Below are 24,831 nucleotides of genomic sequence, written 5' to 3'. Positions count from 1 at the left end.
TCAGACACCCTGAGCCAATAGGCTGGTCCTGGACTTATTTCCTGACATAATTTACATATTACTATTTAATTATTTATGGTTTTATATTGCTATATTTATACTCTGTTCTTGGTTGGTGCAACTGTAACGAAACCCAGTTTCCCTCGGGATCAATAAAGTATGTCTATCTATCTATCTGATTTGTACATTTTGGCTTTTATGTCTCTTATGGTCTCTTATGTCTTTTTGCTTAAGTGGAAAGATTATTAAGTTTAAATCGACTCTGTGGATGGTTCGCTTTCATTTTATTGAGAGAGGACGGTGAGGAGTCGTTTCTTCGCCCTACTCGTCGTCCTCCCACTGCCCGTTCTCCGCCATCACGTCCTGCAGCCAGTCCGCGTACTTCCCCAGCTGAGTGTACGCGCTGTAGCTCCCGCACTGCAGGGGCCCGAAGGAGACGATCCCGCGGGCCACGCACCGGCCGCCGGAGCCCAGGAAGACGTAGGCCCCGCCGCCGTCGCCCTGGCAGGAGTCGGTGCCGGGCAGTCCGGCGCACACCATGTTCTCCGTGAAGACGGGGGACTGGCCTGCGTAGTCGCCCCGCCGGCAGAGGTCCATGTCCACCACCGGGATCCGGGCCGAGAGGAGGTCGTAGGAGCGCCGGGAATTATTCTCCGTCCTGCCCCAGCCCGCGATCAGACCCAGGGTCCCGACCGAGGGTACCTCGATCTCCCCAGGCCCGGGCAGGCAGAGCGGGGCCACGGTGGGGCCCAACTTCGCCCTCCTCTTCAGCTTCACCAGGGCCACGTCGTTGTCGTAGTTCGGGTATCCCAGGACCTGCTTGCGGTAGCCCGGGTGGAGAAATACCTTCTCGGCCTCCAGCTCCTGCCGCTCCTCCCGCCCCGCGGTCCTAAGGTTGGTGACCCCGGCGATGATCAGGGGCCGGAGCGCCGTCTCGACGACGTGGGCGGCGGTCAGCACCCACCCGTCGCTCAGCAGCGCCCCGCCGCCCGCCATGGAGGGCAGCCGCAGGCGGACCTGCCACGGGATCTGGCCCGGCCGTGCGAGGGAGCCGCCGAAGATGCGGCCCGTGCCCGAGAGGACGTGGCAGGCCCCGCAGACTGGGAGGGAGGGAGGGCGGGGGCCAACAGATGGGGGCCACGGTGGAGGGTGGTGGGAAGGGGCGGAGGGAGAGAAGGAGGCGGGAGGGACAGAGAGAGAGAGGACGGGGGTAGGAGTAGGGAGGGACAGAAGGAACGGCGAGAGGGAATGATAGGGAGGTAAACGAACGGGAGAGGGGAAGGAGAGGAAATTGGTAGACGGAGAGAGGGGCAGCGGGGGTGGGGGTGGGAAGGAAGGGAAGGAGAGGGGGTCGGGGAAAAGTGAGAGTGATCGAGGCAGAGGAGAGAGGAGGCGCCAGGGAGGGAGAGCAAGTGGGGATGAGGGGTAGGGTGGAATTTCAGAGGGGAGGGGGCAGCGTGCCGACATAGGAAGGGGGAAGGGCAAGTGCGGGGGGAGGAAGGAGGGGAGAGGGGAGAGGGGCGCGGGGGGGGCAGATAGAGAAGCCGGGGATGGGGAGGTGGGGGGCGAACGAGAGCGCAAGGGGGGGCCGGGTAGAGGGGACGGTCAGGTGGGCGAGCACAGAGCAGGGGCCGGGAGAGAGAAAGAGGTGGTGGGGGTGGGGGGGGGAAGGTAGCGCCGGGGGGGGAGCGAGACGGCGGAAAGGAGAAAAGGAGAGGACGAGGGGGCAAGGGGCCGGGAGAGGTTGGAGGGAGAGGGGAAGGAAGATGAACGGGGTACGTGGAGGCCAGGAGCGATGGGGAGGGCGAGGGACGCAATAAATACATGGTGGGAGAGGGATGGACAGAGCGCGCAAAAGACAGAGAGAGAGAGGCAGGGTAAGAGGTGACCGGAATGAAGTGATAGACGGAGAGGGGTAATAAAGGTAGCGGGGACGGGAGGGGGCGGAGATAAAGGGAGAGAGGGACAGGGCGGAGGAGAGGAGGTGAATTTGGGGAGAAGCAAAGCGTGGAGGGCGAGGGGAAAGGACGGAGAAAACAGCGATACAGGGAAAGGAGGAAAGAGGGGCAGCGGGAAGGGGTGAAGGGGAGAGACAGAGAATAAGAAGGTCACGACACCAGCTTCGGATGGACCGAGACAAACAAGGTGTTAAAGGTGAGAGCGTGTTACACGGTCAGTGGTTGGGTAGTGTTGATGTTCAGGGTGTTACACGGTGAGTGATTGGGTAGTGTTGATGTTCAGGGTGTTACACGATGAGTGATTGGGTAGTGTCGATGATCAGGGTGTTACACGATCAGTGATTGGGTAGTGTTGATGTTCAGGGTGTCACACGGTCAGTGATTGGGTAGTGTTGATGTTCAGGGTGTTACACGGTCAGTGATTGGGTAGTGTTGATGTTCAGGGTGTTACACAATGAGTGATTGGGTAGTGTCGATGTTCGGGGTGTTACACGGTGAGTGATTGGGTAGTGTTGATGTTCAGGGTGTTACACAGTCAGTGATTGGGTGGTGTTGATGTTCAGGGTGTTACACGGTGAGTGATTGGGTAGTTTGATGTTCGGGGTGTTACACGGTGAGTGATTGGGTAGTGTTGATGTTCAGGGTGTTACACGGTGAGTGATTGGGTAGTGTCGATGTTCAGGGTGTTACACGGTCAGTGATTGGGTAGTGTTGATGTTCAGGGTGTTACACGGTCAGTGATTGGGTAGTGTTGATGTTCAGGGTGTTACACGGTCAGTGATCGGGTAGTGTTGATGTTCAGGGTGTTACACGGTGAGTGATTGGGTAGTGTCGATGTTCAGGGTGCTACACGGTGAGTGATTGGGTAGTGTTGATGTTCAGGGTGTTACACGGTCAGTGATTGGGTAGTGTTGATGTTCAGGGTGTTACACGGTCAGTGATTGGGTAGTGTTGATGTTCAGGGTGTTACACGGTGAATGATTGGGTAGTGTCGATGTTCAGGGTGTTACACGGTGAGTGATTGGGTAGTGTCGATGTTCAGGGTGTTACACGGTCAGTGATTGGGTAGTGTTGATGTTCAGGGTGTTACACGGTCAGTGATTGGGTAGTGTCGATGTTCAGGGTGTTACACGGTGAGTGATTGGGTAGTGTTGATGTTCAGGGTGTTACACGGTCAGTGATTGGGTAGTGTTGATGTTCAGGGTGTTACACGGTCAGTGATTGGGTAGCGTCGATGTTCAGGGTGTTACACGGTCAGTGATTGGGTAGTGTCGATGTTCAGGGTGTTACACGGTCAGTGATTGGGTAGTGTTGATGTTCAGGGTGTTACACGGTGAGTGATTGGGTAGTGTTGATGTTCAGGGTGTTACACGGTCAGTGATTGGGTAGTGTTGATGTTCAGGGTGTTACACGGTCAGTGATTGGGTAGTATTGATGTTCAGGGTGTTACACGGTGAGTGATTGGGTAGTTTCGATGTTCAGGGTGTTACATGGTGAGTGATTGGGTAGTGTCGATGTTCAGGGTGTTACATGGTCAGTGATTGGGTAGTGTTGATGTTCAGGGTGTTACACGGTCAGCGACTGGGTAGTGTTGATGTTCAGGGTGTTACACGGACAGTGATTGGGTAATGTTGATATTCACGGTGTTACAAGGTCAGTGATTGGGTAGTGTTGATGTTCAGGGTGTTACACGGACAGTGATTGGGTAGTTTGATGTTCAGGGTGTTACATGGTCAGTGATTGGGTAGTGTTGATGTTCAGGGTGTTACACGGTGAGTGATTGGGTAGTTTGATGTTCAGGGTGTTACACGGTCAGTGATTGGGTATTGTCGATGTTCAGGGTGTTACACGGTGAGTGATTGGGTAGTGTTGATGTTCAGGGTGTTACACGGACAGTGATTGGGTAATGTTGATATTCACGGTGTTACAAGGTCAGTGATTGGGTAGTGTTGATGGTCAGGGTGTTACACGGTCAGTGATTGGGTAGTGTCGATGATCAGGGTGTTACACGGACAGTGATTGGGTAGTTTGATGTTCAGGGTGTTACATGGTCAGTGATTGGGTAGTGTTGATGTTCAGGGTGTTACACGGTGAGTGATTGGGTAGTTTGATGTTCAGGGTGTTACACGGTCAGTGATTGGGTATTGTCGATGTTCAGGGTGTTACACGGTGAGTGATTGGGTAGTGTTGATGTTCAGGGTGTTACACGGACAGTGATTGGGTAATGTTGATATTCACGGTGTTACAAGGTCAGTGATTGGGTAGTGTTGATGGTCAGGGTGTTACACGGTCAGTGATTGGGTAGTGTCGATGATCAGGGTGTTACACGATCAGTGATTGGGTAGTGTTGATGTTCAGGGTGTTACACAGTCAGTGATTGGGTAGTGTTGATGTTCAGGGTGTTACATGGTCAGTGATTGGGTAGTGTTGATGTTCAGGGTGTTACACGGTCAGTGATTGGGTAGTGTCGATGTTCAGGGTGTTAAAGGGTGAGTGATTGGGTAGTGTTGATGTTCAGGGTGTTACACAGTCAGTGATTGGGTAGTGTTGATGTTCAGGGTGTTACACGGTCAGTGATTGGCTAGTGTTGATGTTCAGGGTGTTACGCGGTCAGTGATTGGGTAGTGTTGATGTTCAGGGTGTTACACGGTGAGTGATTGGGTAGTGTTGATGTTCAGGGTGTTACACGGTGAGTGATTGGGTAATGTTGATGTTCAGGGTGTTACACAGTCAGTGATTGGGTAGTGTTGATGGTCAGGGTGTTACACGGTCAGTGATTGGGTAGTGTCGATGATCAGGGTGTTACACGATCAGTGATTGGGTAGTGTTGATGTTCAGGGTGTCACACGGTCAGTGATTGGGTAGTGTTGATGTTCAGGGTGTTACACGGTCAGTGATTGGGTAGTGTTGATGTTCAGGGTGTTACACGGTGAGTGATTGGGTAGTGTTGATGTTCAGGGTGTTAAAGGGTGAATGATTGGGTAGTGTTGATGTTCAGGGTGTTACACGGTCAGTGATTGGGTAGTGTTGATGTTCAGGGTGTTACACGGTGAGTGATTGGGTAGTGTTGATGTTCAGGGTGTTACACGGTCAGTGATTGGGTAGTGTTGATGTTCAGGGTGTTACACTGTGAGTGATTGGGTAGTGTTGATGTTCAGGGTGTTACACGGTCAGTGATTGGGTAGTGTTGATGTTCAGGGTGTTACATGGTGAGTGATTGGGTAGTGTTGATGTTCAGGGTGTTACACGGTGAGTGATTGGGTAGTGTTGATGTTCTGGGTGTTACACAGTCAGTGATTGGGTAGTGTTGATGGTCAGGGTGTTACACGGTGAGTGATTGGGTAGTGTTGATGTTCAGGGTGTTACACGGTCAGTGATTGGGTATTGTCGATGTTCAGGGTGTTACACGGTGAGTGATTGGGTAGTGTTGATGTTCAGGGTGTTACACGGTCAGTGATTGGGTAGTGTTGATGTTCAGGGTGTTACATGGTGAGTGATTGGGTAGTGTTGATGTTCAGGGTGTTACACGGTGAGTGATTGGGTAGTGTTGATGTTCTGGGTGTTACACAGTCAGTGATTGGGTAGTGTTGATGGTCAGGGTGTTACACGGTGAGTGATTGGGTAGTGTTGATGTTCAGGGTGTTACACGGTCAGTGATTGGGTATTGTCGATGTTCAGGGTGTTACACGGTGAGTGATTGGGTAGTGTTGATGTTCAGGGTGTTACACGGTCAGTGATTGGGTATTGTCGATGTTCAGGGTGTTACACGGTGAGTGATTGGGTAGTGTTGATGTTCAGGGTGTTACATGATCAGTGATTGGGTAGTGTTGATGTTCAGGGTGTTACATGATCAGTGATTGGGTAGTGTTGATGTTCACGGTGTTACACGGTCAGTGATTGGGTAGTGTTGATGTTCAGGGTGTTACACGGTGAGTGATTGGGTAGTGTCGATGTTCAGGGTGTTACACGGTCAGTGATTGGGTAGTGTCGATGTTCAGGGTGTTACACGGTCAGTGATTGGGTAGTGTCGATGATCAGGGTGTTACACGATCAGTGATTGGGTAGTGTTGATGTTCAGGGTGTCACACGGTCAGTGATTGGGTAGTGTTGATGTTCAGGGTGTTACACGGTCAGTGATTGGGTAGTGTTGATGTTCAGGGTGTTACACGGTGAGTGATTGGGTAGTGTTGATGTTCAGGGTGTTAAAGGGTGAGTGATTGGATAGTGTTGATATTCAGGGTGTTACACGGTCAGTGATTGGGTAGTATTGATGTTCAGGGTGTTACACGGTCAGTGATTGGGTAGTGTTGATGTTCAGGGTGTCACACCGTCAGTGATTGGGTAGTGTTGATGTTCAGGGTGTTACACGGTCAGTGATTGGGTAGTGTTGATGTTCAGGGTGTTACACTGTGAGTGATTGGGTAGTGTTGATGTTCAGGGTGTTACACGGTCAGTGATTGGGTAGTGTTGATGTTCAGGGTGTTACACGGTCAGTGATTGGGTAGTGTTGATGTTCAGGGTGTTACAGGGTCAGTGATTGGGTAGTGTTGATGTTCAGGGTGTTACACGGTGAGTGATTGGGTAGTGTCGATGTTGAGGGTGTTACACGGTCAGTGATTGGGTAGTGTTGATGTTCAGAGTGTTACACTGTGAGTGATTGGGTAGTGTTGATGTTCAGGGTGTTACACGGTCAGTGATTGGGTAGTGTTGATGTTCAGGGTGCTACACGGTCAGTGATTGGGTAGTGTTGATGTTCAGGGTGTTACACGGTGAGTGATTGGGTAGTGTCGATGTTCAGGGTGTGACACTGTCAGTGATTGGGTAGTTTCGATGTTCAGGGTGTTACACGGTCAGTGATTGGCTATTGTCGATGTTCAGGGTGTTACACGGTCAGTGATTGGGTAGTGTTGATGTTCAGGGTGTTACACGGTGAGTGATTGGGTAGTGTTGATGTTCAGGGTGTTACACAGTCAGTGATTGGGTAGTGTTGATGTTCAGGGTGTTACACGGTGAGTGATTGGGTAGTGTTGATGTTCAGGGTGTTACACAGTCAGTGATTGGGTAGTGTTGATGTTCAGGGTATTACACGGTGAGTGATTGGGTGGTGTTGATGTTCAGGGTGTTACACGGTGAGTGATTGGGTAGTGTTGATGTTCAGGGTGTTACACGGTGAGTGATTGGGTAGTGTTGATGTTCAGGGTGTTACACGGTCAGTGATTGGGTAGTGTTGATGTTCAGGGTGTTACACGGTCAGTGATTGGGTCGTGTCGATTTAGAGTGTTACACTGTCAGTTACAAAGGGGACGGCCACAAATTGTCAAAAGTTTCGGTACCTGGCATGCATTTCGGCATCGTTGCCTCCCCGCTTTCAACGGCGACCCATTCTGCGCTGTCCGAGCATTCAAACTCCTCTGCGGCGGAGATGGGATGGTGGGGAGAGAGAGAGAGAGAGAGAGACGATAAAGAAAGGAGGCAACTGAGCTGGAGAAAGCAGTGTTTCCAACGCCACGCCAGCAATCCCAGACCACTTCCGCCGGGAGACCGGAGCCCTGCTGACCGACGGACGGGGCCAGACGGGGTCCGCTTAGGGAGGGGGGGTCGCCACTCACCGACGAGACCGTACGCGCCGTCTCCCGATAAAAAAAAGCAGGTGCACTTCTCCGACCCCCACCACCCCAGTCCCTTGCCGCCAAACAAAAAATTAGCCTGCTCTTATCGGGGGACGTCGCTGTGGTTTCGCTGGTGATTGGAGATGACTGAAGGCAGAGTTATATAAGATTCCCCCCCCCCGCACGCACACACGCCAACCCCACATACTCTACAAAGTACATAACGTATACTGTCTGCGCACGATGAGCCCAGCTCTGCTAGCCATGGCAAGCAGGTAGCCACGATTGCCCTGCTGATGAACTTAGCTGGTCGACGAGTCCCCTCGAATAGATTCTGTAGACTGTTTTGAGGGGCCGAAGTTTTCCAAAGATGCCGGAAAGATCAAGGCCGCAGCATTGCCGGTACTCACGGGGCGGCAGGCGGCGGCCCGATCCCGAGGGCGAGGAGCGGGCCGAGGCCTGACCGATTCAAGGCGCTGGAGCCCCCCTCTCCACCCCGGCGGGGCCAGGCGTGGGCCAGAAACGGGGGTCGGCGCGTTCCGGGGCCGCCGAGAGAGCGCATCGGGGCGGCGGGGCCTGAGATGCGGCCGGTTCAAGACCCGGTTACAGGTGGAGTTCGCCTCTGCGCTGAACTGAGGCGGTGGCCTGCAGCTACCGGGCTACTGGGGTGGCTGTTGTCTCACTGTCGCAAACTTTCGGCTCCAAATGTGATTTGCTTACAGTTACTGTTTGCATGATTTGATTATTTTTTTTTGTTTGTTTTTTCCCCCTCTCCACACTGAGACATCCTTTTTTAAAACGGGTTTTGCGGCTGTCTGGAGCAACATTCAAGAACAAAAATGCACCAATTAAAATAGATTCTGCGGACTGTCAGAGGCGGAGCCTTGTTTAAACAGACATTTTCACAAACTGCCGCCATTTGATAAATACCGCAGGGCGTGTATAAGACATTAAGATTTAGGAGCAGAAGTAGGCCATTCAGCCAATCGAATCTGCTCCGCCATTCCATAATGGGCTGATCCAATTCTTCCGGTCTTCCCCACTACCCTGCCTTCTCCCCGCACCCTTTGATGCCCTGGCGAATCTAACTCTGCTTTAAAAACACCCGATGACTTGGCCTCCACAGCCACTCGTGGCTACAAATTCCACAGATTTACCACTCTCCGACTAAAGTAATTTCTCCCCATCTCAGTTGCCGTCGGGAGTAGCATAGTACTGCGGTTCCGATGGAAGTAGATTCTGTAGACTGATTGCCGTCGGGATTAGCATAGTACTGCGGTTCCGATGGAAGTAGATTCTGTAGACTGATTGCTGTCGGGATTAGCATAGTACTGCGGTTCCGCTGGAAGTAGATTCTGTAGACTGATTGCCGTCGGGATTAGCATAGTACTGCGGTTCCGATGGAAGTAGATTCTGTAGACTGATTGCCGTCGGGATTAGCATAGTACTGCGGTTCCGATGGAAGTAGATTCTGTAGACTGACTGCTCTCGGGATTAGCATAGTACTGCGGTTCCGATGGAAGTAGATTCTGTAGACTGACTGCTCTCGGGATTAGCATAGTACTGCGGTTCCGATGGAAGTAGATTCTGTAGACTGACTGCTCTCGGGATTAGCATAGTACTGCGGTTCCGATGGAAGTAGATTCTGTAGACTGATTGCCGTCGGGATTAGCATAGTACTGCGGTTCCGATGGAAGTAGATTCTGTAGACTGATTGCCGTCGGGATTAGCATAGTACTGCGGTTCCGATGGAAGTAGATTCTGTAGACTGACTGCTCTCGGGATTAGCATAGTACTGCGGTTCCGATGGAAGTAGATTCTGTAGACTGACTGCTCTCGGGATTAGCATAGTACTGCGGTTCCGATGGAAGTAGATTCTGTAGACTGATTGCCGTCGGGATTAGCATAGTACTGCGGTTCCGATGGAAGTAGATTCTGTAGACTGACTGCTCTCGGGATTAGCATAGTACTGCGGTTCGGATGGAAGTAGATTCTGTAGACTGATTGCCGTCGGGATTAGCATAGTACTGCGGTTCCGGTGGAAGTAGATTCTGTAGACTGACTGCTCTCGGGAGTAGCATAGTACTGCGGTTCCGATGGAAGTAAATTCTGTAGACTGATTGCCGTCGGGATTAGCATAGGACTGCGGTTCCGATGGAAGTAGATTCTGTAGACTGACTGCTCTCGGAAGTAGCATAGTACTGTGGTTCCGATGGAAGTAGATTCTGTAGACTGATTGCCGTCGGGATTAGCATAGTACTGCGGTTCGGATGGAAGTAGATTCTGTAGACTGACTGCTCTCGGGATTAGCATAGTACTGCGGTTCCGATGGAAGTAGATTCTGTAGACTGATTGCCGTCGGGATTAGCATACTACTGCGGTTCGGATGGAAGTAGATTCTGTAGACTGACTGCTCTCGGGATTAGCATAGTACTGCGGTTCCGATGGAAGTAGATTCTGTAGACTGATTGCCGTCAGGATTAGCATAGTACTGCGGTTCCGATGGAAGTAGATTCTGTAGACTGATTGCCGTCGGGATTAGCATAGTACTGTGGTTCCGATGGAAGTAGATTCTGTAGACTGATTGCCGTCGGGATTAGCATAGTACTGCGGTTCCGATGGAAGTAGATTCTGTAGACTGATTGCCGTCCGGATTAGCACAGTACTGTGGTTCCGATGGAAGTAGATTCTGTAGACTGATTGCTGTCGGGAGTAGCATAGTACTGTGGTTCCGATGGAAGTAGATTCTGTAGACTGATTGCCGTCGGGATTAGCATAGTACTGCGGTTCCGATGGAAGTAGATTCTGTAGACTGATTGCCATCGGGATTAGCATAGTACTGCGGTTCCGATGGAAGTAGATTCTGTAGACTGACTGCTCTCGGGAGTAGCATAGTACTGTGGTTCCGATGGAAGTAGATTCTGTAGACTGACTGCTCTCGGGATTAGCATAGTACTGCGGTTCCGATGGAAGTAGATTCTGTAGACTGATTGCCGTCGGGATTAGCATAGTACTGCGGTTCCGATGGAAGTAGATTCTGTAGACTGATTGCCGTCGGGATTAGCATAGTACTGCGGTTCCGATGGAAGTAGATTCTGTAGACTGATTGCCGTCGGGATTAGCATAGTACTGCGGTTCCGATGGAAGTAGATTCTGTAGACTGATTGCCGTCCGGATTAGCATAGTACTGCGGTTCCGATGGAAGTAGATTCTGTAGACTGATTGCCGTCGGGATTAGCATAGTACTGTGGTTCCGATGGAAGTAGATTCTGTAGACTGATTGCCGTCGGGATTAGCATAGTACTGCGGTTCCGATGGAAGTAGATTCTGTAGACTGATTGCCGTCGGGATTAGCATAGTACTGCGGTTCCGATGGAAGTAGATTCTGTAGACTGACTGCCCTCGGGATTAGCATAGTACTGTGGTTCCGATGGAAGTAGATTCTGTAGACTGATTGCCGTCGGGATTAGCATAGTACTGCGGTTCCGATGGAAGTAGATTCTGTAGACTGACTGCTCTCGGGATTAGCATAGTACTGCGGTTCCGATGGAAGTAGATTCTGTAGACTGACTGCTCTCGGGATTAGCATAGTACTGCGGTTCCGATGGAAGTAGATTCTGTAGACTGATTGCCGTCGGGATTAGCATAGTACTGCGGTTCCGATGGAAGTAGATTCTGTAGACTGACTGCCGTCGGGATTAGCATAGTACTGCGATTCCGATGGAAGTAGATTCTGTAGACTGATTGCCGTCCGGATTAGCATAGTACTGCGGTTCCGATGGAAGTAGATTCTGTAGACTGATTGCCGTCGGGATTAGCATAGTACTGCGGTTCCGATGGAAGTAGATTCTGTAGACTGATTGCCGTCGGGATTAGCATAGTACTGCGGTTCCGATGGAAGTAGATTCTGTAGACTGATTGCCGTCGGGATTAGCATAGTACTGCGGTTCCGATGGAAGTAGATTCTGTAGACTGATTGCCGTCGGGATTAGCATAGTACTGCGGTTCCGATGGAAGTAGATTCTGTAGACTGACTGCCGTCGGGATTAGCATAGTACTGCGGTTCCGATGGAAGTAGATTCTGTAGACTGACTGCCGTCGGGATTAGCATAGTACTGCGGTTCCGATGGAAGTAGATTCTGTAGACTGATTGCCGTCGGGATTAGCATAGTACTGCGGTTCCGATGGAAGTAGATTCTGTAGACTGATTGCCGTCGGGATTAGCATAGTACTGCGGTTCCGATGGAAGTATATTCTGTAGACTGACTGCTCTCGGGAGTAGCATAGTACTGTGGTTCCGATGGAAGTAGATTCTGTAGACTGACTGCTCTCGGGATTAGCATAGTACTGCGGTTCCGATGGAAGTAGATTCTGTAGACTGATTGCCGTCGGGATTAGCATAGTACTGTGGTTCCGATGGAAGTAGATTCTGTAGACTGATTGCCGTCGGGATTAGCATAGTACTGTGGTTCCGATGGAAGTAGATTCTGTGGACTGATTGCCGTCGGGATTAGCATAGTACTGCGGTTCCGATGGAAATAGATTCTGTAGACTGATTGCCATCGAGCTCAGCATCATAAGACCTTAAGACCATAAGACAGAGGTGCAGAAGTAGGCCATTCGGCCTATCGATTCTGCTCCGCCATTCAATCGTGGGCTGATCCAATTCTTCCAGTCATCCCCACTCCTCTACTTCCTCTGCATACCCTTTGATGCCCTGGCGAATCTATCTCTGCCTTAAGTACACCCAATGACTTGGCCTCCACAGCCGCTCATGGCAGCAAATGCACAGATTTACCACCCTCTGACGAAAATCATTTCTCTGCATCTTAGTTATAAATGGACGTCGTTCAATCCTGAAGTCGTGCCCTCTTGTCCTATACTCCACTACCATGGGAAATAACTTTGCCATACCTAATCTGTTCAGGTCTTTTAACACTCGGAATGTTTCTATGAAATTCCCCCCTCCCCCCGGCATTCTCCTGAACTCCAGCGAATACAGCCCAAGAGCTGCCAGATGATCCTCATATGGTAACCCTTTCATTCCTGGGTTCATTTTCGTGAATCTTCCCTGATCCCTCTCCAATGACAGTAGATATGGAGATTTGGAACAAGTGGATTCGGTGGACTATAGGGAGAGGCCCGGCGAGGGAGCAGCTGAAACGACAGGCGCGAACGGTCCCGTTCTGACCTCCGGCGGAGGGAGACAGGCTTACCGGCGCCCTCCAGGGCGTAATAGGGCTCCTCACAGCTGTACTTGACGCGGCTTTGCAGGAGAGTGGAGGTAAAATTCGTCACTCCGTTCCTGAGGCGCCGGGGAGCCCCACAGTCCACGACTGTAGGGCAGAAGGGAGGGCGGTTATTAGGGGTGACGGTCGTCGTAGGAATCGGGCGATAGGAGCTGCGAGCCCCACGTTCCGTCCCTGTGATACCCCGTCTCCGTCACCCCTCCCTCCCCTACAACCCGCAGTCTCGGTCACCTCCTCCCTCCCTTACACCCCTTCCCGTCTCGGTCACCCCGTCCCTCCCCTACACCCCTCCCCATCTCCGTCACCCCCTCCCTCCCCTAGACCCCTCCCCATCTCCGTCACCCCCTCCCTCCCCTATAATCTTCCCATCTCCGCGATCCCCTCCTACCCTCTCAATCCTCCGCGTCTCCGTCGCTCCCTCCCTCCTCAACGCCCCTCCCGGTCTCCGTCACCCACTCCCACACCTATACCCTTCCCCGTCTCCATCATCCCCTCTCTGCCCTACACTCCTCCCTGTCTCCGTCACCCCCTCCCACCGCTACACCCCTCCCTGTCTCTGTCACCCCCTCCCTCCTCTACAACCCTTCCCCGTCTCCGTCACCCCCCCCTCCCCTACACCCCTCCCCGTCTCCATCACCCCCTCCCTTCCCTACACCCGTCCCCGTCTCCGTCACCCCCTCCCTCCCCTACAATGTTCCCATCTCCGCGATCCCCTCCTACCCTTTCAACCCTCCCCGTCTCCGTCACTCCCTCCCTCCTCAACGCCCCTCCCCGTCTCCGTCACCCACTCCCACACCTATACCCTTACCCGTCTTCATCATCCCCTCTCTGCTCTACACTCCTCCCTGTCTCCGTCACCCCCTCCCTCCCCTACACCCCTTCCCCGTCTCCGTCACCCCCTCCCTCCCCTACGCCCCTCCCCGTCTCCGTCACCCCCTCCCTCCCCTACGCCCCTCCCCGTCTCCGTCACCCCCTCCCGCCCCTACACCCCTCCCAGTCTCCGTTACCCCCTCCCTCCCCTACACCCCTCCCTGTCTCCGTCACCCCTACCCTCCCCTACACCCCTCCCCGTCTCCATCACCCGCTCCCACCCCTACTCCCCTCCCTGTCTCCGTCACCCCCTCCCTCCCCTACACCCCTCCCTGTCTCCGTCACACCCTCCCTCCCCTACACCCCTCCCCGTCTCCGTCACCCCCTCCCTCCCCTACACCCCACCCAGTCTCCGTCACCCCCTCCCTCCCCTACACCCCTCCCTGTCTCCGTCACCCCCTCCCTCCCCTACACCCCTCCCTGTCTCCGTCACCCCCTCCCTCCCCTACACCCCTCCCCGTCTCCGTCACCCCCTCCCTCCCCTACACCCCACCCAGTCTCCGTCACCCCCTCCCTCCCCTACACCCCTCCCCGTCTCCGTCACCCCCTCCCTCCCCTACACCCCTCCCTGTCTCCGTCACCCCCTCCCTCCCCTACACCCCTCCCCGTCTCCGTCACCCCCTCCCTCCCCTACACCCCACCCAGTCTCCGTCACCCCCTCCCTCCCCTACACCCTCCCTGTCTCCGTCACCCCCTCCCTCCCCTACACCCCTTCCCCCCTTCCCCGTCTCCGTCACCCCCTCCCTCCCCTACGCCCCTCCCCGTCTCCGTCACCCCCTCCCGCCCCTACACTCGTCCCCATCTCCGTCACCCCCTCCCTCCCCTACACTCCTCCCCGTCTCCGTCACTCCCTCCCTCCCCTACTCCCCTCCCCGTCTCTGTCAAGCCCTCCCTCCCCTACACTCCTCCCCGTCTCCGTCACCCCCTCCCTCCCCTACACCCCTCCCCGTCTCCGTCACCCCCTCCCCTCCCCGTCTCTGTCAACCCCTCCCTCCCCGACATCCCTCCCCAGTCTCCGTCACCCCCTCCCTCCTCGACAATCCTCCGCATCTCCGTCATCCCCTCCTACCCCTCCTCCTCTCTCCCACCGTGCACCCTCCCGCCCCGTGACGCTGCCTCGTCCTTTTACACCTAGGCTAACCATTATCTCCACCTTCGCTATCTCCGCTCTCACACTCTCCCTCTCTCTCCCACTCACTCTCCCCCCACCTCTCTCTCTCTCTCTCTCTCTCTCTCTCTCTCTCTCTCTCTCTCTCTCTCTCTCTCTCTCTCTCTCTCTCTCTCTCTATCCGTCATATCCCCTCCTCGCCTGGTAGCCTCTCTAAAGAGGCGCTCTCTCTCTCTCATCAGCATTCGGCCCCCCACCCCCAGAGCGCTCCCTCCTCACCGCGCCCCAGCTGTACCCACGGTCCTCTCTCTCTCCCCCTCCCCCCACTGTGACGCTCCCTCCTCATAGTCCAACCTCTCTCACACTGCGCTCCTGTCTCGCCTGTGGCCCGTGTCCTGTGCAGCGCCCCCTCTTTCTCCGGTGGCGACCCCTCGCCGTCGCCATGCCTCTTTCTAACGCGCCCTTCTCCCGCTTCGACTTCCCGCCCACGGCACTCCCCCGTCAACAGATTCCTCTCCCTCCCGTCGCGCTCCCTGTACGGCCGGACACTCCTTCCATCGGCGGCTCTCCCGGCCTCCGCGCCGTAGGCAGCCCTGAACCAATCTCACCCTCTCGCCTCCGATGCTCCACTCCCTCGCCAGCCCGACTTCCCTCCTCGCCACACGCCGACTCCCCGCCGTCCAAGTCCCTCCCCGCCTCCGCCATCCCTACGTTCGCCCTCCCCGCCCCTTCCTCGCCTCTCCCGACGAAACCCTCCCTCTTCGCCGCCCCTACACCCTCGCGCCTCCCTCCTCGCGGGCACCACCCCCACCCACTTCCTCCTCACCGACACCCTCCCTCCTCGTCCCTCTTCCCTCTTCGGTTCGCTCCCGCCCCCTGCCGTCCCCCATCCCCAACGCCCCCTCGCCGCTCTCCGTCCCTCCTCGCCATCCCTCCCTCTTTGCCTTCACTCCCGCCCCTCCCCGATCCCCAACCCTCTCGCCGCTCCCTCCCTCCATCCTCCAGACACCCCCCACCCTCCCTCCTCTATCCCTACACCCTCGACCCCACCCCCCCCCGATTCTCACCCCCGCAGCTCACGCCGTCCTCCAGCAACCGGTACCCGAAGCCGCAGGTACAAAGGAAGCCCCCGATGTAGTTAACGCAGAACTGGCCGCAGGGCCTGCCTTCCGCGCACTCGTCGATATCTGGGGGGAGAGGCCGATACTTGAGGGGGGGCGGTTCAGGAGGCCAGAGGAGAGGGGTGGGGGAGAGGAGAGAGGGGCGACTGAGGCGAAGCGAGGCGATGAGGGAGGGAAGGGGAGAAAAGATGGGGAAGAAATGGCGAGAAAGGAGGGGCGAGGGGAAGAGGGGGTCGGAGAGGGGAGGGGTAGAGAGAAAGGGGGAAGAGAGGGCGAGAGAGGGGAAAGGGGAGAGGAGTGGGAGGGAGGTGGAGGGGAGAGAGAGAGGGGGTGAAAGAGAGCGGAAGGGAGCCAGCAGAGCGGAGTGGGAGGGGAGAGAGAAAGGGCGAGAGAGGGGTTGAGAAAGGAAGGAGGAGAAGATGGCGGTGTGACACAGCTCGCAGTGGCCACTCCGGTGGTGATGCCTGTTATCTGTCAAGTAGGGTGGCCGTGCACAATCCTGATTTGATGGAGACGGACGTGAGAGCACTGGGGAACATCTGGTGAAACTTCTGAAATGTCCGGTCTCGCTGCTGCTGCTACTGTGCGGTCCGGAATCTCCGGAGGGCAGAGGATGGTGCTCGATGTCGGAGGGCTCGTCGGAGGCTCGAAGTTTTAGACGGACTCAGAGTCCGCTGCGGTGGGGTGCTTCATCGGCAAGTTGTCGGCGCTGGGAGGTTCATGGCGGCGAGAGTTTCTCCCTTCTACTGCCTGCGTGAGATGATGAGGCTATCGGGACTTCGAGACTTTTTTTTTACCGTGCCCATGGTCTGCTCTTTATCAAATTACAGTATTGCTTTGCACTGTTGTAACTATATGTTATAATTATGTGGTTTTGTCAGCTTTAGTCTTGGTTTGTCCTGTGTTTCTGTGATATCTTTCTGGAGGAACATAGTATCATTTTTTAATGCATGCGTTTCTAAATGACAATAAACGAGGACTGAGTGTCCTCATAATCGAAGAGGGGAAGGGAAGAACGGGAGAGAGGGGGTGGGAGAGCGTGAGAGAGGGGTGGAAGAGCCGGGGAAGAGAGCAAGCAGAGAGGAGTGGGAGAGATGTGGGAGGGGAGAGAGGAAGGGGAGAGGAGTGGGACAGAGGTATGAGAGGGGTGGGAGAGGGAGTGAAAGAGAGGGAACACTGCAAGAGGAAAGGGGTGGGAGGGGAGAGAGAGGAAGGGGGACGGGGAGTGGGACAGAGGTGGGAGGGGAGGGGTCGGGGGGGAGAGCAGGACTGGCGGAGAACAGGCGCCCCTCACCCACGGCGCTGTAGTAGGCCAGGAACCCGGTGCGCCGCCGGGCGTTGGAGAGCTTCGAGGTGAAGGAGACGACCATCCGAGGACCGGACGTTCGGAAGAAGAGGGGGAGCGAGAGGTTGCCGGAGCCGCAGACGGGGCCCGGGATCTCGTCCTGCGACAGGACCTGGAAGGGGGGGGCGGCGGGCGGGAAGGTGAGGGGAGAGAGATGGACAGGGAAAGCAGAGGGAGGGTTGGGGGGGAGACGGGGTGAGGAGACAGAAGAAAATACATCAGAAACCTCCCCCCCTTCCGACTCCACCCCCTCCCCCTACTCCCCAGCCTTCTACCACCACCCCCTCTCTCTTTCCCCAATTCCCCACCCCGTCAACTCTCCTCCCTCTCGGCCCGCATCCCTCCCACCCAGCGCTCGCCACACTGCCGCCCCTCGTCTCACCTTCTCGACAACATTCAATCCCCTCTGATCTCTCTCCTCACTCCGTCCCCTCAACGTCCCCCTTTGCCCCTCCCCTGAGAAGATAAGAAATAAGGTCAGGAGCCGGCCGACCGGACCGACGGTCCTGCTCCGCCGTTCAATGAGATCTCGGCTGGTCTGGCGATGGACTCGTCTACCGCCTCCCTTTCCCCCATAATCCTTAATACCGCTACTATTCCCCTCCTCTATCTCTCCCAACTCCCCTTCTCCCTCTCCTTTCCTCCCCCCTCCTTCCCTCCCCTCTCCTTCCCTCCCCCCTCCTTCCCTCCCTTCTCCTCCATCTCTCCCTTCTCCTTCCCTCCCCCTCTCCTACTCTCCTCACTCCTTCCCTCCCCTCTCCTTCCCTCCCACCTTCCCTCCCCCTCCTTCCCTCCTCTCTCCTTCCCTCCCCTCTCCTTCCCTCCCCCTCTCCTTCCTTCCCCCTCTCCTACTCTCCTCTCTCCTACTCTCCTCTCTCCTTCCCTCCCCTCTCCTTCCCTCCCACCTTCCCTCCCCCCTCCTTCCCTCCTCTCTCCTTCCCTCCCCTCTCCTTCCCTCCCCTCTCCTTCCCTCCCCCTCTCCTACTCTCCCCTCTCCTTCCCTCCCTTCTCCTTTCTTCCCCCCTCCTTCCCTCCCCCCTCCTTCCCTCCCCTCTCCTTTCTTCCCCCCTCCTTCCCTCCCCCTCCTTCCCTCCCCTCTCCTTCCCTCCCCCCTCCTTCCCTCCCCTCTCCTTTCTTCCCCCTCCTTCCCTCCCACCTTCCCTCCCCTCTCCATCCCTCCCCTCCCCTTCCCCCCTCCTTCCCTCCCCCTTTCCTACTCTGCTCTCTCCTTCCCTCCCCTCTCCTTCCCTTCCCTCTCCTTCCCTCCCCTCTCCTTCACTCCCCCTCTCCTACTCTCCTCTCTCCTTCACTCCCCCTCTCCTACTCTCCTCTCTCCTTCACTCCCCTCTCCTTCCCTCCCCCTCTCCTACTCTCCCCTCTCCTTCCCTCCCCTCTCCTTCCCTCCCCTCTCCTTCCCTCCCCCTCTCCTATTCTCCCCTCTCCATCCCTCCCCTCCCCTTCCCCCCTCCTTCCCTCCCCCTTTCCTACTCTGCTCTCTCCTTCCCTCCCCTCTCCTTCCCTTCCCTCTCCTTCCCTCCCCTCTCCTTCACTCCCCCTCTCCTACTCTCCTCTCTCCTTCACTCCCCCTCTCCTACTCTCCTCTCTCCTTCACTCCCCTCTCCTTCCCTCCCCCTCTCCTACTCGCCCCTCTCCTTCCCTCCCCTCTCCTTCCCTTCCCTCTCCTTCCCTCCCCTCTCCTTCCCTCCCCTCTCCTTCCCTCCCCCTCTCCTACTCTCCCCCTCTCCTTCCCTCCCCTCTCCTTCCCTCCCCCTCTCCTACTCTCCTCTCTCCTACTCTCCTCTCTCTTTCCCTCCCCGCTCCTTCCCTCCCCCTCTCCTACTCTCCTCTCTCCTTCCCTCCCCTCTCCTTCCCTCCCCCTCTCCTACTCTCCCCTCTCCTTCCCTCCCATCTCCTTCCCTCCCCCTCTCCTACTCTCCCCTCTCCTTCCCTCCCCTCTCCTTCCCTCCCCTCTCCTACTCTCCTCTCTCCTTCCCTACCCTCTCCTTCCCTCCCCTCTCCTTCCCTCCCCCTCTCCTACTCTCCTCTCTCCTTCCCTCCCCCTCCCCTACTCTCCTCTCTCCTTCCCTCCCCTCTCCTTCCCTCCCCCTCTCCTACTCTCCCCCTCTCCTTCCCTCCCCTCTCCTTCCCTCCCCCTCTCCTACTCTCCTCTCTCCTTCCCTCCCCTCTCCTTCCCTCCCCTCTCCTTCCCTCCCCCTCTCCTACTCTCCCCTCTCCTTCCCTCCCCTCTCCTTCCCTCCCCTCTCCTTCCCTCCCCCTCTCCTACTCTCCCCTCTCCTTCCCTCCCCTCTCCTTCCCTCCCCCTCTCCTACTCTCCCCCCTCTCCTTCCCTCCCCTCTCCTTCCCTCCCCCTCTCCTACTCTCCTCTCTCCTTCCCTCCCCTCTCCTTCCCTCCCCCTCCCCTACTCTCCTCTCTCCTTCCCTCCGCCTCTCCTACTCTCCCCTCTCCTTCCCTCCCCTCTCCTTCCCTCCCCTCTCCTTCCCTCCCCTCTCCTTCCCTCCCCCTCTCCTACTCTCCCCTCTCCTTCCCTCCCCTCTCCTTCCCTCCCCTCTCCTTCCCTTCCCCTCTCCTACTCTCCCCTCTCCTTCCCTCCCCTCTCCTTCCCTCCCCCTCTCCTACTCTCCCCCCTCCTTCCCTCCCCCCTCCTTCCCTCCCCTCTCCTACTCTCCCCTCTCCTTCCCTCCCCCTCTCCTACTCTCCCCTCTCCTTCCCTCCCCTCTCCCCGATCGGACGGTAACCTGCAGATGATCGTCGGCGCAGTCCCGCGACGGCTCGATGTTGACGTGCGTGACGCGCAGCTCGACCCCGTACCCCGGGGGTAGCCGGATCTCCCACGTCAGGTTTACGTCACCGGGGTACCCCTGCGGGTATCCCGGCGAGTGGAAGTGGCCCCGGATTCCGGTCAGAACGGTGGACCCGGAGCCCGGAGGGGCCAGGAGCAGGCACAGGATGAGCCTGGAGGCGGGGGGGGGGGGAGAGAGAGAGAGAGAGAGAGAGAGAGAGAGAGAGAGAGAGAGAGAGAGAGAGAGAAAGAAAGGAGGGATGGGGAAAGAGAGGGAAGAGGGAGGGCGAGAGAGAGAGAGAGAGAGAGAGAGAGAGGGATGAGAGAGAGAGAGAGAGAGGGATGAGAGAGAAAGGAGGGATGGGAAAAGAGAGGAAAGAGGGAGGGCGAGAGAGAGAGAGAGAGAGGGATGAGAGAGAGAGAGAGGGATGGGGAAAGAGAGGGAAGAGGGAGGGCGAGAGAGAGAGAGAGAGAGAGGGGGGGAGGGGGAGAGAGAGAGAGAGAGAGGGGGGGATGAGAGAGAGAGAGAGAGAGGGATGAGAGAGAAAGGAGGGATGGGGAAAGAGAGGGAAGAGGGAGGGCGAGAGAGAGAGAGAGGGGGGGATGAGAGAGAGAGAGAGGGATGAGAGAGAAAGGAGGGATGGGGAAAGAGAGGGAAGAGGGAGGGCGAGAGAGAGAGGGTCGATAGAGGGAGGAGCGAGCGGGGGGAAAGAAAGGAGGGGGAAAGAGGGGGAGGAGAGAGGGATGAGAGGCGGCGTGAAGGGGAGAACATGGAGTAAGGGTGAACGGGAGGGGGGGAATGTGTGGTGGAGAACGGAGGGGGAGACGGGGAGGCGATTCGGGGGCAGAGTGTGGTACGGGAGCCGGAGGGGGCGACGGGGAGAGTGAGGGGCATTAGAGAAGGGGGAGGGGAGAGAGAGGGTAATAGGGGGCGGGGAGAGGGTCAGGAGAGGAGCGAAGGGAGAGGGGCAGTCGAGAAGGGGGTGGGGAGAGGGAGGGGTGAGAGAGAGGGTAACAGAGAGCGGAGAGAGGGTCGGGAGAGGGGGAGAACAGAGAAAGAGGAGAGGGAGGGGGAGAGGCGGGAAGAAAGGTGGAGAGAGGGATGGGGGTAGGGAGAGAGGCGTGGGGAGACAGAGGGGACAGTGGGGAAGAGAGGAGAGGGAGCGGAACGAGCGGGGAGAGAGGGAAGAGAGAGGAGGAGAAAGAAGGAACAAGCGGTGGGGGGGAGATTTGGGGCAGCGGGTGTGGGAATAGAGGGTATGCGAGTAAGTGAGTTGGGCATGGTGGGGGACGGGTGGAGAGCGGGAGGGAGTGAGGGGGAGAGAGGAGCAGAGGGAGAGGGGGGTGAAGTGAGAGAAAGGGAGCGACAATGAGGATTTTACCGTGCGCCCTCGGTACAATCTCCAAGAGGTCTCACACCTTCCCTCTCTCCACCGCCTTCTCCTCCCTTCCTGCTGCCTTATAAACCCTCCTTCTCAGTCTCCTACTCCCCCTCTCCTTTCCCTCCACCCTCCACACCGCCAACTCTTCCTCCTCCTCCAGCCGAACCCCTCCCGCCACCCACCGCGCATTCACCGCAAAAATTCTTTAAACCGGCATCATTTACAGCAGCAGCTTTTGTGGGCCGAAAGTCCTGTCTCTGTGCGGTACGGTTCTGTGTTCGGCTTGCAGGCGGGCTGGGTGTAAGTTCGGCGCGAAACGGGGTCCCGGTGGGTTTGACGGGAGAGGGAGACGGGGTCCCGGTGGGTCTGACGGGAGCGGGAGACGGGGTCCCAGTGGGTCTGACGGGAGCGGGAGACGGGGTCCCAGTGGGTCTGACGGGAGCGGGAGACGGGGTCCCGGTGGATCTGACGGGAGAGGGAGACGGAGTCCAGGTGGGTTTGACGGGAGCGGGAGACGGGGTCCCGGTGGGTTTGAAGGGAGCGGGAGACGGGGTCCCGGTGGGTTTGACGGGAGCGGGAGACGGGGTCCCGGTGGGTCTGACGGGAGCGGGAGACGGGGTCCCGGTGGGTCTGAAGGGAGCGGGAGACGGGGTCCCGGTGGGTCTGACGGGAGCGGGAGACGGGGTCCCGGTGGGTTTGACGGGAGCGGGAGACGGGGTCCCGGTGGGTTTAACGGGAGAGGGAGACCGGGTCCCGGTGGGTTTAACGGGAGCGGGAGACCGGGTCCCGGTGGGTTTAACGGGAGCGGGAGACCGGGTCCCGGTGGGTCTGACGGCAGCGGGGGACGGGGTCCAGGTGGGTCTGACGGCAGCGGGAGACGGGGTCCCGGTGGGTCTGACGGGAGCGGGGGACGGGGTCCAGGTGGGTCTGACGGGAGCGGGAGACGGGGTCCCGGTGGGTTTAACGGGAGCGGGAGACGGGGTCCCGGTGGGTTTGAGGGGAGCGGGAGACCGGGTCCCGGTGGGTTTAACGGGAGCGGGAGACGGGGTCCCGGTGGGTTTAACGGGAGAGGGAGACCGGGTCCCGGTGGGTCTGACGGGAGCGGGGGACGGGGTCCCGCTGGGTCTGACGGGAGCGGGAGACGGGGTCCCGGTGGGTTTAACGGGAGCGGGAGACCGGGTCCCGGTGGGTCTGACGGGAGCGGGGGACGGGGTCCAGATGGGTTTAAGGGGAGCCGGAGATGGGGTCCCGGTGGGTTTAACGGGAGCGGGAGACCGGGTCCAGGTGGGTTTAACGGGAGCGGGAGACCGGGTCCCGGTGGGTTTAACGGGAGAGGGAGACGGGGCCCCGGTGGGTCTGACGGGAGCGGGGGACGGGGTCCAGGTGGGTCTGACGGGAGCCGGAGACGGGGTCCCGGTGGGTTTGACGGGAGCCGGAGATGGGGTCATGGTCGGTTGAAAAGAATGGTTTTGCAACAGCTGAGTCGGAAAGCACTGGAAAATTCTCGGTAACTGTTGTTGACCCGTTCCCACAGATAATCGTTTGTAATCATTTCGGGATCTGCGCAATACGCCCTCCACTTCCCACCTCCTACCCCCTCCTCCCTATCCCTCCACCTCACCCGTTCTCCCTCTCTCTCTCTCTCTGTCTGCCCGTTCTCCCACGTTCTCTCTCCCCTCAAGTTCTCTCCTCTCTCTTCCCCATCTGTCCCCCACTCCTTTACTGCCCGCCCCTCTCATCCCTCTGTCTCGTCTCTTTATTTTCTCTCCCCCCCCACCTTCACTCATTGCCCCCCCCCCCACCCCGCTTCCTCTCCGTCGTCTTGTCTCTTCACCGCCCTGTCCCTTCCAGCCCCCGGCCCCTCTCACCACATCTCCACCGGCGCCGCCGCCGGCAGAATCTCCAGTCTTCCCCCTTTCACCCCCCTCGGGGTCTGCGCGCCGCTCCGGGACACAGTTTGTTCGGCTTCGACCGTCCGCTCTCCCCGGCGGCTGGACTGCGACGAGGGAACCGGTCCAAGCCTCGCCCCTTCCCTTCCTCCCTCCTCCCCTCCTCCCTTCCGCTCCCTCCTTACCTCCCCTCTCATTCTCACCCTCGTTCCTACTTCCCCTCCTCCCCTTCCCTCCTACTCCCACCCTCATTCCTACCTTCCCTCCTCCACTTCCCCTCTCACTGCCACCCTCATTCCTACCTTCCCTCCTCCCCTTCCCTCCTTACCTCCCCCTCACTCCCACCCTCATTCCTACCTTCCCTCCTCCCCTTCCCTCCTTACCACTCCCTCTCTCACTCCCACCCTCATTCCTACCTTCCCTCCTCCCCTTCCCTCCTTACCTCCCCTCTCACTCCCACCCTCATTCCTACCTTCCCTCCTCCCCTTCCCTCCTTACCACTCCCTCTCTCACTCCCACCCTCATTCCTACCTTCCCTCCTTACCACCCTCTCTCACTCCCACCCTCATTCCTACATTCCCTCCTCCCCTTCGCTCCTTACCTCCCCTCTCATCCCCACCCTCATTCCTACCTTCCCTCCTCCCCTTCCCTCCTTACCACTCCCTCTTACTCCCACCCTCATTCCTACCTTCCCTCCTCCCCTTCGCTCCTTACCTCCCCTCTCACCCCCACCCTCATTCCTACCTTCCCTCCTCCCCTTCCCTCCTTACCACTCCCTCTTACTCCCACCCTCATTCCTACATTCCCTCCTCCCCTTCCCTCCTTACCTCCCCTCTCACTCCCACCCTCATTCCTACCTTCCCTCCTCCCCTTCCCTCCTTACCTCCCCTCTCACTCCCACCCTCATTCCTACCTTCCCTCCTCCCCTTCCCTCCTTACCACTCCCTCTTACTCCCACCCTCATTCCTACCTTCCCTCCTCCCCTTCGCTCCTTACCTCCCCTCTCACTCCCACCCTCATTCCTACCTTCCCTCCTCCCCTTCCCTCCTTACCTCCCCTCTCACTCCCACCCTCATTCCTACCTTCCCTCCTCCCCTTCCCTCCTTACCACTCCCTCTCTCACTCCCACCCTCATTCCTACCTTCCCTCCTCCCCTTCCCTCCTTACCACTCCCTCTCACCCCCACCCTCATTCCTACCTTCCCTCCTCCCCTTCCCTCCTTACCACTCCCTCTTACTCCCACCCTCATTCCTACCTTCCCTCCTCCCCTTCGCTCCTTACCTCCCCTCTCACTCCCACCCTCATTCCTACCTTCCCTCCTCCCCTTCCCTCCTTACCACTCCCTCTTACTCCCACCATCATTCCTACCTTCCCTCCTCTCCTTCGCTCCTTACCACCCTCTCTCACTCCCACCCTCATTCCTACCTTCCCTCCTTACCACCCTCTCTCACTCCCACCCTCATTCCTACCTTCTCTCCTCCCCTTCTCCTTACCTCCCC

At 57.3% G+C, this 24,831-nt stretch overlaps 1 protein-coding gene across 1 annotated transcript; it reads right to left on the bottom strand.

The window, feature by feature from the left end:
- Window positions 1-237: 237 nt before the first annotated feature.
- On the bottom strand, window positions 238-23,544 carry LOC134342245 (complement C1s subcomponent-like). Its single transcript, XM_063040206.1, has 7 exons — window positions 23,312-23,544; window positions 20,018-20,234; window positions 17,210-17,372; window positions 15,862-15,981; window positions 12,784-12,903; window positions 7,292-7,369; window positions 238-1,100 (listed from the first exon to the last, which is right to left on the bottom strand). Exons 1-7 carry the CDS (start codon window positions 23,527-23,529, stop codon window positions 322-324), a joined length of 1,695 nt encoding a protein of 564 aa, XP_062896276.1. The 5' UTR covers window positions 23,530-23,544; the 3' UTR covers window positions 238-321.
- Window positions 23,545-24,831: the final 1,287 nt, after the last annotated feature.

The sequence above is a fragment of the Mobula hypostoma genome, unplaced genomic scaffold (assembly GCF_963921235.1).
Source record: "Mobula hypostoma unplaced genomic scaffold, sMobHyp1.1 scaffold_87, whole genome shotgun sequence".
Classification (NCBI taxonomy): Eukaryota; Metazoa; Chordata; class Chondrichthyes; order Myliobatiformes; family Myliobatidae; genus Mobula; species Mobula hypostoma.
Note: the sequence above shows the minus strand (reverse complement) of the source record. Positions and strands in the feature narration are given on the sequence as shown.

What these genes read in the sequence shown, in the direction of transcription:
- LOC134342245 (XM_063040206.1), bottom strand. Translation starts at nt 23,529, where the DNA reads ATGAGAGGGGAGGTAAGGAGGGAGCGGAAGGGAGGAGGGGAGGAGGGA. An exon ending in GCGGCGCCGGTGGAGATGTG is followed by an intron (nt 20,235 to 23,311) that starts GTGAGAGGGGCC and finishes CCCCGCCTCCAG; the next exon opens with GCTCATCCTGTGCCTGCTCC. An exon ending in GCGCCGACGATCATCTGCAG is followed by an intron (nt 17,373 to 20,017) that starts GTTACCGTCCGA and finishes CCCCCCTTCCAG; the next exon opens with GTCCTGTCGCAGGACGAGAT.